General features: G+C 34.6%; 1 protein-coding gene across 1 annotated transcript; it reads right to left on the minus strand.

Moving 5' to 3' along the window:
- Window positions 1-2,994: 2,994 nt before the first annotated feature.
- Window positions 2,995-3,939, minus strand: LOC120603112 (olfactory receptor 502-like). Its single transcript, XM_039863445.1, has one exon. It carries the CDS (start codon window positions 3,937-3,939, stop codon window positions 2,995-2,997), a length of 945 nt encoding a protein of 314 aa, XP_039719379.1.
- Window positions 3,940-10,448: the final 6,509 nt, after the last annotated feature.

Below are 10,448 nucleotides of genomic sequence, written 5' to 3' on the forward strand. Positions count from 1 at the left end.
ACATTACATACAGAGAAGATATTTTATGTAATTGAAAATCATTAAACTAGGTTGAGACTTGCGTTATTCCTCAATTTCTGCTCAATTTTTAAAAATATAATGTATTGAAAAATGATATCTTTTCTGCAATTGTTGCTGTATTCACATATGTTCTATCTATGTTCAATCTTGTGGTTCAGATTTTGCCCATTATATTACTTGCGAAAATGTGTTAAAATCCATTATGGAAAGTCAAAGAATTACCTTTTCTATTTGGTTTAGCAAAGAGCTGAGTTTTATATTTTCCTTAGCTATTATTTTCTTTCTTAATGCTGATGGTTAACATGTGCCAGGACATTGTGTAGAACGGCTGATAACTGTTATAAATTCTATCAAGACCAACCAGCAAAATATATTTTTGTTAAACTTACATTTTGGCATAGGCTCACTGGTAGATAGCCATGTCGTTTTAGCAAAGGACTTAAGAACTTTGCCAAATAAAAACTAGAAGATTGTCCAGGACTTTATGTAGTAGCACCTCTTTTATAAAATGCAAAGGTGTTCCATAATTTCTCTGAGAACCATGTATGCGCACAGAGGGTAGATGGCCCATTTCCCAAATACCACCACAGAGGATCCTTATGTTCTGCTCATGATTGAGTACAGAATCCTAAACAGTATAGGATCTGTATAGAGTCTGCACAGCGTTTAAGATCCCAGATGGCAAGTATCATCCATCCCTTTTAAGGAGTAACAAAATCCTTTGACTTCTATAAGGACAAATTTGACTTTATGAACATTCCAATTCACCTAAATACTGACAAAAATGGAATGCCAGCTGTGTTACATGCAACATAGGTTATAACAAAAACGATTCTTTAATTATAAAGTACATTTAGACTGAAAGAACAATATATGAAATATGTGCTGTTCATGCTTTCTGCTTCCTGATTGCAGTGATTCTTATACCTGGAAATAATGCTTGCCGGGACCCTGGATTTATACCTGATGGTGTTATAAGATATGTTGTTCTCAATTGTAATCATGAGACTCTAAGCTAGGATGGCTCCTCTGCCTTTGCTTTCTCTTGTGATCCAATGCGAAAAGCCATGAGGATTATGCTCGCCAAAGAGAAACGCCTGCTATAACTGCTGGCATGGTGAATTTTTCAGTTACGAAGTTCTATATGGTTGTTTTCATACTGTTTAGTCATTATTTTCCACTAGACACTAGTCATTGTATTTGAATAATTATCGGTAGACATAATTGAGGCTTGAGTTGTTTGTTTGCTTATTCAGTTCACCCCGAGGTCCACCTGTCCTGGACCATCTTATGTCCAAGTTCAAGGCTTGAGAAGACTCTCTAGATCTCCAGGGATATGAGTCTGTGCAAGACTTGGTCACATCAAGTTTCCTCTTCTTCTGTGGGTATCTGTGAGGTGTAACCATCAGAAGTCTCATCTGGACATGTCCTACCTAGGCTTTGACTTAGGCCCTTCTCATCCCAAAAGAACACTGAATGCATGGCCCAGGGCATCTGCTTTGTCAAATTCTTTCACTACAAAACATTTTGGGGTATTATATCTGTATGTCTAGGTCCTCACAGTTTCTGGTGAGGCCGTTCCATATGATCCTCTCATGTGATATTTAAGATACATTTAACATGTTATCAGTTGTTTTAGTTGTCCTCACCATGACATCGATTAAAACTGTCAAGCCTAGCATTGCCTCAGCAGTAAATTCTATGCATGTGAGTGGAAGATTAGACTTGCATAAATGTACACAGGTAACCACATGGTTAACAGGAAGTGTCTTCATCTCCTGCATCCTGTCTCAGTTGTTACGTTCCCAGCGAGATCTGCATTGAACATTCCCTGGCTCTAGTATGTTCATTTTCCTTACCGTGCTCTGATTTTTCTTTCTCCATAACACCCTCCCCTTTGAATAGTCGGAATCACTAACTTGATAGTTGGATTGTCTCTCTTTTGCTCTAAGACAAATTCTGTGAGGGTACATAGCTTTGGATGCTTGTTATTACTATTTCCAAAATCCTAGGACAATCCCTAGAATAAAAGGATCATTTAATATTAATTTTTATTCTGGGAAAGAACAAAGGAATGAATGAAATGATTAATGCCCATTGAATCTGTCAAAAAGATACATTTTGCATCTCAAACACTAACGAGAGAATGGGAAAGGTGAATAAATATGGTTGTTGTAGCATATAGAGGTTGAGTAAGACTCTCCAAGGAGCAGTCACAAATTCAGGGAAGAATCAATCCAGTTCCCTCAAGTTTCCTGAGCAGGATGTAGGCCTGCCCATGAACAGGTCACTCCAAGGGTTTGCTCCACTCAGGGAGGTCAGGAATCCCTCTTATTCCCAAGAGAAGTCACCTGTTTCAACTTGACAGAATTCAAAGATCAGTCAGGAACATCTCATCCTGTTTTCCTTCGTGGAACCGGTATGAGATGACTAGAGCCAGTGAATAGGAAGACAGTTCAGCATTTTAGGGATTCACAAGCCCTGCCATCCTCTAGAGATAACTTTCCTGCAAGAAAAAAACATTTCTACCGATTTTCTATAGGTTCCGCTTTGTCATTTGCTCTTAGAATGTACTTGGTCATAACTATAATTATCACACTCACTCCAGTACGAAATGCTGTTGCTAATGGATACAGCCTTAAAGGTTTGGATGTCCTATAATCTTAACTTATGGCAGAGAACAACTTTCGAAAAAAATATGTGAATTAAACTTTTAAAGGATTACATCAGATTTGAAATTGTTTTCATATGAATCAATATGTGTTTCAAAAGCTATTTAATTTAATGTTATTAAAGGTAACTCACTATGTACCTTGAATTTACATTATATCAGAAAATTATCCCCCTTCACTAAAAATCTCCACGCAGGTTAATGACATACGGATGAATATATTCAGTCCACAAGCACTAAATTTTATTTTATTGTTATATTTATAATGTTATTATATAAAATCCTACAAAATATCAAGTTCTCTAGGATAATATTTTTCTGCCAAGCTCTCTTTTCAGAGCCCCCTTAATCTCATTGTTCTTGAGGCTGTAGATGATGGGGTTCAGCATGGGAATCACCACCATGTAGAACACAGACACCACTTTGTTCTGGTCAGTTGAGAAGGTGGACTTGGGCATCACATAAACGAATGTGATGGTCCCAAAATATAGAGTGACAGCTGTGAGGTGGGCAGTGCAAGTAGAGAAGGCCTTGTGACGGCCTCTATTGGAGCGCATCTTCAGTATTGTGATGAGGATATAGATGTAGGAGGTGGCTATGACAAACACTGTAAACACAATGATGGAGCCACCTGTAAATGAAGGGACAATTGCGGCGATACTGCTGTCAGAACAGGAGAGTTCAACTAAAGGGGCAAAATCACAGAAGAAATGATTGACTCGATTAGGTCCACAGAAGAGTAAAAGATAGAAGGAAATAGTAAATGAGGAAGCATTGAGAAAACTACTCACATAAGCCAGTATGAGGATCTGAACGCAAACCCCTGTGGACATCTTGGTTGAATAAAACAGTGGATTGTAGATTGCTACAAAGCGATCATATGCCATGGCAGCCAGAAGAAAGCACTCAAGGGTCCCAAAGAGAGCAACTGAACCAAGCTGGATGCCACATCCGTGATAGGAGATTGTATTTCTCTCCACCAGGAAATTTACAAGCATATTAGGTGTGACAGAACTTGAAAAGCAGATGTCAGCAAATGCCAAGTGGCTCAGGAAAAAATACATAGGATGATGGAGGTGAGAAGAGATTCTGATAAGAATGATTGTGCTAAGATTGCCAGATACGGTCACCAGGTAGATACATAGGATGATCATAAAGAGTATGACACGAAGGATTGGGTCAGCAGTTAAGCCCAATAAAATGAAACCTTGTACATCCGTGTCGTTTCCATCTCCTAAGGAATCCATGAGATAACGTAGCTGCTACCAAAGGAACCTGTGATGAAATATTACATTAAATAACTTATACAGTTTTTTAATACACGTATAGCTAGTAATTATAAATAAAGGTATTCAGGCATCAATGCATATTTACATGCAATGATGAGTCTATCTTTTTAAAATTTATTTTAGCAGAAACTCCAGAAAGAATAATGTCTTTTTCATATATAGATATGTTTTTTTCACATATGCATTTAAAGTGGCATTAAGTTCAAAGAATAAATGATGTAATACAGGTGAGAATAACAAAAGTACTTGTAAATACATATGTAGTAATATATGTTTTGTGTAATATGTATACTATAATATATATTGTAATAAAGAAATTGTTTCTTAAGATTTTTATTATACTTTAGCTATCACACTATATTTTATTAGTTTCAGGTGCACACCATAGTTATTCAGCATTTAGATCCCCAAAGAAGTGATCACCATCATAAGTCAGGCAACCATCTGACACTGTACAATGCTATTACTTTATTATTGATTATAAAGACTTTATTAATAGCTAACATGTACTGCCTGCTTACTAAATGGTAAGCTTAGGGCTGAGAGCTATACACACACACACACACACACACACACACACACATGTGTGTGTATATATAGTCCATTGCTCTTAAAATAATACTTATTTTATAGATGAGTAAACTGAGTCTGAAAGGAGTTATGTAACTTAACAAGGTTACATGGCAAGTGGTTGGATTCAGAGTATGAAGTCCAGGAAATCTAACTACCCACTCCTTTAGTGGTTATGGAAGAGATGAAGTTCAATAATGCTCAATGTGAAATCAATATGTCTGACATTGAGCAGACCACAGATTGTCCTTTAAGCCTCCTGGAAGTTACATAAACAAGAAGCACATAATTATTTTTCCGTTTCACAATATCTGTCAGTTAAATGAGATTTTTTTTTCCTGATACTAATCCAGATAGGAATTTCAAATTAAGTTATGAATGAGATCATCTGTTGTATATTTATTGGGTACTTTAAAAATACTTGTAATTCAGAATATTACTGTTTTATCAAAGGATTACAAATATTAATGTAATCACTGCAAAAACCATGATTGGTATTTAGAAGATAATTAAACTACATCAAATTACTTCCTAGTGTAACAATGTTTTCTAATGAAAGTTTTATAAAGTGAAGTAATCCTATTTTCAACATAATATGTGGCTGAATCAAATGTAGACTAATCATTGAAAATGGATCACCCAGCTTTTTTCCAAGTTGATTCTCATCTCTGTATTTTCTGACTTGTATCCTGAGCTTTGTCTATGCGTCATTGCCTTCATGCTAAAGCATTTGGAGAGAGAAACAAAGTCAGTCTTTCTGCACAGATATTTGTAATACCTTTAAATTTTTAAATCTTCCATTTAAATCTTCAAATTCTTACATATCAATAAAGGCCCAGGGTATCTCAGAGACAGTGAATTAGTTAGCATTATTAGAGAGTGCCAAGTTTGGGTAGTGTTGAAAGACCATATGAGTTTCCATCTTACGGGTAAATAAACGGGAATCCTGGTAACTTAGATTATGCCTGTTTACACATGAACTAATGGTGGAAACAGCTATTCAGCCAAAGTTGCTTGCTAGTTGCCCTGTTTACTTCTGCCCTGTTTCACAACTATGACTTGTGAGTACAGATATAATTTTAGGGAGTAAAGTGTTTTCAAACAGTAAATGAATGTCAGTACATCAGATTCATTAACAAAAGGGAAAATCTTACCTCTTAGAATAAGAAGTCATTCATCTTTTAGTAACAGATCGAAGTCGTTGTAGTTATATTGTTACCTTTAATGTTTGTTTCCTTTGGGGATAAATCTCTGAAGATTCTAGAGATTGGAATGAGAGTTCAGCAACATCATGTAGCATCATTATGTTCTATAGTGGCTATTGAGCAAGCAGTTCAATCCACACACACACAAACAACTAATCTTCTAGTCTTCTGTCAGTTCCCAGGTGGTCAGTTTATTCTTTTGCTTCTGTCTAGGTGTTCACACATAGTTGCATAACCTTCATTTAATAATTATTAGAGTATAATATAATAAATTGTCTCATAGGCAAATACTGGTTCCACGTTTACTTTGATATTTCAGATTAAGAAATATTCAATACTAAAGTTCCGGTATAAAAAGGTAACCTTAGCTTTATCCATTCAGTGTGTGTTTATTGATAAATATTTTCTATCCATATTTGTAAGAGTGCCATTAATTACTTTGGGGACATATGAGGTGGAACTTGGTGTAAAATTGAATTTTAAATAAAATTTTTAAGACATTTCCATTTATTTATAATATCAAATGTGAAAAACTGAAAGATTTGAAAGTCGTCTCTAACTTTAAAGGAAAAAAGTATATGGATGAATTCCAGTGAGGAATAGTCTCTCACTGACAGTAACCTCAGATGTTGCCTCCTGGGGTGACCACTTAAGGTGTAGGTGTATGGTGGTGGAATACAGGTGTCTTCCACCCTAGGTTTAATCTTACCTAATTCTCTTGGGAATCCTAATTTTATTTCCTTAATTTTTAAAAGCTTTTTATTAATCTGTTGTTGGCATACAATATCATATTATTTTCAAGTGTATGACATAGTGATCCGACATTTATTGACCTTATGATGTGATCGCCACAATAAGTCTAGTTAGTCATCTGTCACTGTGTAGAGTATGATATTATTGACTGTATTCCCTGTGCTTTACATTATGTCCTCGTGGATTATTTTTATAACTGGAAGTTGGTACCTCTTACTCGTTTTTACCTTTTTAACCTCCCTCCCCAGCAACCGCCAATCTCTTCTGTGTACCTATGAGTCTGTTTATGTTTTGTTTTATTTGTTTTGAAGATTCCACATATAAGTGAAATCATATGGTGTTTGTCTTTCTCTGTCTGCCTTACTTCAAGTAGCATTGTACCCTGTGGGCCGTTTCATGTTTTTGTAAATGGAACGATTTCATTCTTTCCTATCACTGAAAAATATTTTATTATAAAATCTTCCTTGCCCATTTATCTATCCTCGACACTGTGGTTGCTTCCATATCTTGGCTATTATAATAATGCTTCAATGAAAATAAGGGTGCATTTATCCGTTCAAATTAGTGCTTTCATTTTCTTCAGATAAATATCCAGAAGTAGAATCGTGGAATCGTATGGTAGTTCTACTGTCAACTTTTTGAGGAACCTCCAGACTGATTTTCATAGTGGGTACACCAATTTACAATCCCACCAATGGTGCACAAATATTTCATTTTCTGCACATTTTTGGCAACACTTATTATTTTTTTACTTTCTGTTGATCCTCATTCTGACTTGTATGAAGTGATATCTCATTGTGGTTTTGATTTGCATCTTCCTGCTGATTAGTAATGTAGAGCATCTTTTCATATTTCTGTTGGCCATCTATATGTCTTCTTTGTAGAAATCTGTTTAGTTCCTCTATTTATTTTTAACTGCGATTGTTTATTTATTTATTTTTTTGTTACTGGGTTTTATGTGTTCTTTATATACTTTAGATATTAGCCCCTTATTGGATATATCATTTGCCAATATCTTCTCTCATTCAGTATGTCTTTTGTTGTCGTTGCTGATTTTAAATTTTCCTTTCTCAACCCCTGGCACTCCACTTTTGAGGAACTTGGTTTACTACCAGGAAAATAATGAGAACCAATATTCATTAAAAATTAACTTTTGGCATGAAATGTGCTTCACATTTTGCATATTTTTAATCCTCAGTACAATTTTATGATGTAGGCGGTTCTATTATCATTATTTTTCATATGGGAGAACTGAAATTGAGTAATCTAAACAAGTCGTGCTATTTGATTCTGATTCACATGGTCAGTCTTCCACATCCAGTACTAACCATCAAATCTCTACTGTAGTAGTCCTCTCCTTCTCTGAAACAGAAGGCCTTCTGGGAAACCATAAGTAGACTGTTTTGTCCACAGACAAGTACATCCCAGTGTGGAAGCAGTTAAGGCAACACTTGTTATTTTTTTTACTTTCTGATGATAGCCATTCTGACTTGTATGAAGCGATATCTCATTGTTTTCTGGGGGAAACTTCAATTAATGGAGGCTGGAGGACAGTACATAAGCATTCCCCATCCCCTGCCCCATTTTTCAGCCGGACAATTCTTGAAGGTACTATCTAGCCTTTCAAATATCTAAGAGGAATCAAATCTCTCTTGCTATAACAGTAACCTTGATCATACAACCAGGGAGCAAGTCATCAGTGGGGAAAATGGATATCTTTGATTTTCAGGAATGAATGAAGAAAATCTAAAATAGGAAATCCTTGGTTTACTGTACACATATATTCTTATCAATTCCTTTAAAATACATAACACTCAACAAACAATAATTGTAATATGGTCTTCTGGAGTCTTTTCATAGAGAGATATAAGACATGACAATATTAACATAAAGGCACATGGAATATAACCATACAAGATCTCATGGAAAATAACCATACAAGGTCTCAGGATCTCTATATTTTATGTAAATTACTACATTACTAACTTTAGGTAAACTGAAAATTTAGGAACATATAATATCCTGAGAGCAATGAGTAAAACTGTAATGCAAAAAGTCATTAATGTGACTGTAAAAATGAAAATGGAATTTAAAAATTTCAGATCACCCATAGGAAATCAGAAAAAGAGAAATGAGGAAAATAACACCAACAACGGATAAAGAACATCCATGAAACACTTTTAGCTCATATTATTCTTAGTGATCCAACATCCTTTGTCGTCCATGGGCATTTTGGGAAAGGCCATGGCAGTCAAACCTCAGACTTCTAGTGAGCATTATACCGGAAGTTCCAGGTATTGAAATAAAACAGTCAAAAGTAATAAAAAGCATAGAGACGAAACAGGAAAGAAAAAACTATCTCCATCTGCAGATAAGTGTTCACGCAGAAAATTCTAAGAAATCCACAAAACATATACTATAACTTATTTAATAATATTACAGGAATAAAAGATAATAAACAGTTTTATATTTAATATATCAGCAAACATTGAAAAGATTAAAACAGAAAAATATGTTTATAATATAGCAAAGCCATAAATATTTAGGGATAAATTTATGAAAATCTATGCACCAGTTTTCTACTAAAACTTACAGAACACTGATGAGAGAAATAAAGACAAATAAATGGAGTAAGATATACCATGTTCTTGGATCGGAAGACCCAATATCATTAAGGGGCTAGTTCTCCAAATATTGATCTAGATTTAATTCAAAATGGATAAAAATCCTGGAAGGACATTTTATATAAATAGAGAAGCTGATTCTATCTGGAGATGCAAATTAGCCAGAATAGTGAAAATAGTTTCAAGAAAAAGTTGGCATATTAGCACAACGTGACTTCAAGATTTGCCATAAAACCAAAGTGATCATTACAGCATGGTATTGGTGTAATGCTAGACATATAGGTCAAAGGAAGTGAAAAGACAATCTAAAACTAGATCCACATGTGTATTGGATATATATATCAGCCAATTTATTTTGAACTGATGTTAAATGACAATCAATGAGGAAAAAGGTTTTAGTATATATTACTTGAAAAACTTCATATTATAGAAGATAATAAACAATAACCCTGATTTCGTACCATACATAAAAATTAACTCCAAAACTATCACAGATATACATGCAAAATCAAAACTGTAATATTTCTACAGCTAAATGTAATAAAATCTTTGTAACTTTAGAATGGGCAAAGATTTTTTAGATAGGACACAGACACAAAAAATAACAAAAACGACATTGGACTTCATCGAAATTGAAAACATTTGCTCTTCAATCAAACAAAAACTCTAGCACACTGAAAAGGAGAAAATGTTTTCAATACATATTTATGAGAACAGCTGAAGGATAAATATATGATATATAAAGAACACCTAGAACTACATAAAAAGAAGGCAAAAAGCCTAACCATTTAAGTGAAGGAAGGATTTGAACACGTACTTGGAAAGGGAGATATACAAATTAGTATAAACACATGAGAAGATGCTTAACACCGTGAGACACCAGAGAAATACAAATTAAAATAAAATACCAATACACAACCATTGAATAGCTAAACTTAAATAACAATAACAAATGTTACCAAAGGTTTGGGAACAACTGGAATTCAAAGCCCACGAACAGGCAGTGGGTAAAAACATGGTATACCATACACTGGAATAATAGCAGAAAGAAGAGACCAATTACTGATACAACATGAATAAAAAATTTATGTTAATAGAAAGATGTCAGATACAATAGAGCATATGCTATGTGATTTTACTTTATAAAACTCTAGAAAAAGCAAATTATATTGTCAAAAAGCAAATTAGCAGTTATCTGGGGCAAGAGCAGAGGGAAGCATAAACGGCAAATGCACATGAGAAGTTGTTGGAAGGTGATAGAAATGTTCTGTTGTGGTTGTTAAGATATTAAAATGAATAACAAGGATCATCAGTA

The sequence above is a fragment of the Pteropus medius genome, unplaced genomic scaffold, assembly GCF_902729225.1.
Source record: "Pteropus medius unplaced genomic scaffold, Ma_sr-lr_union100, whole genome shotgun sequence".
In the NCBI taxonomy this organism is placed as follows: Eukaryota; Metazoa; Chordata; class Mammalia; order Chiroptera; family Pteropodidae; genus Pteropus; species Pteropus medius.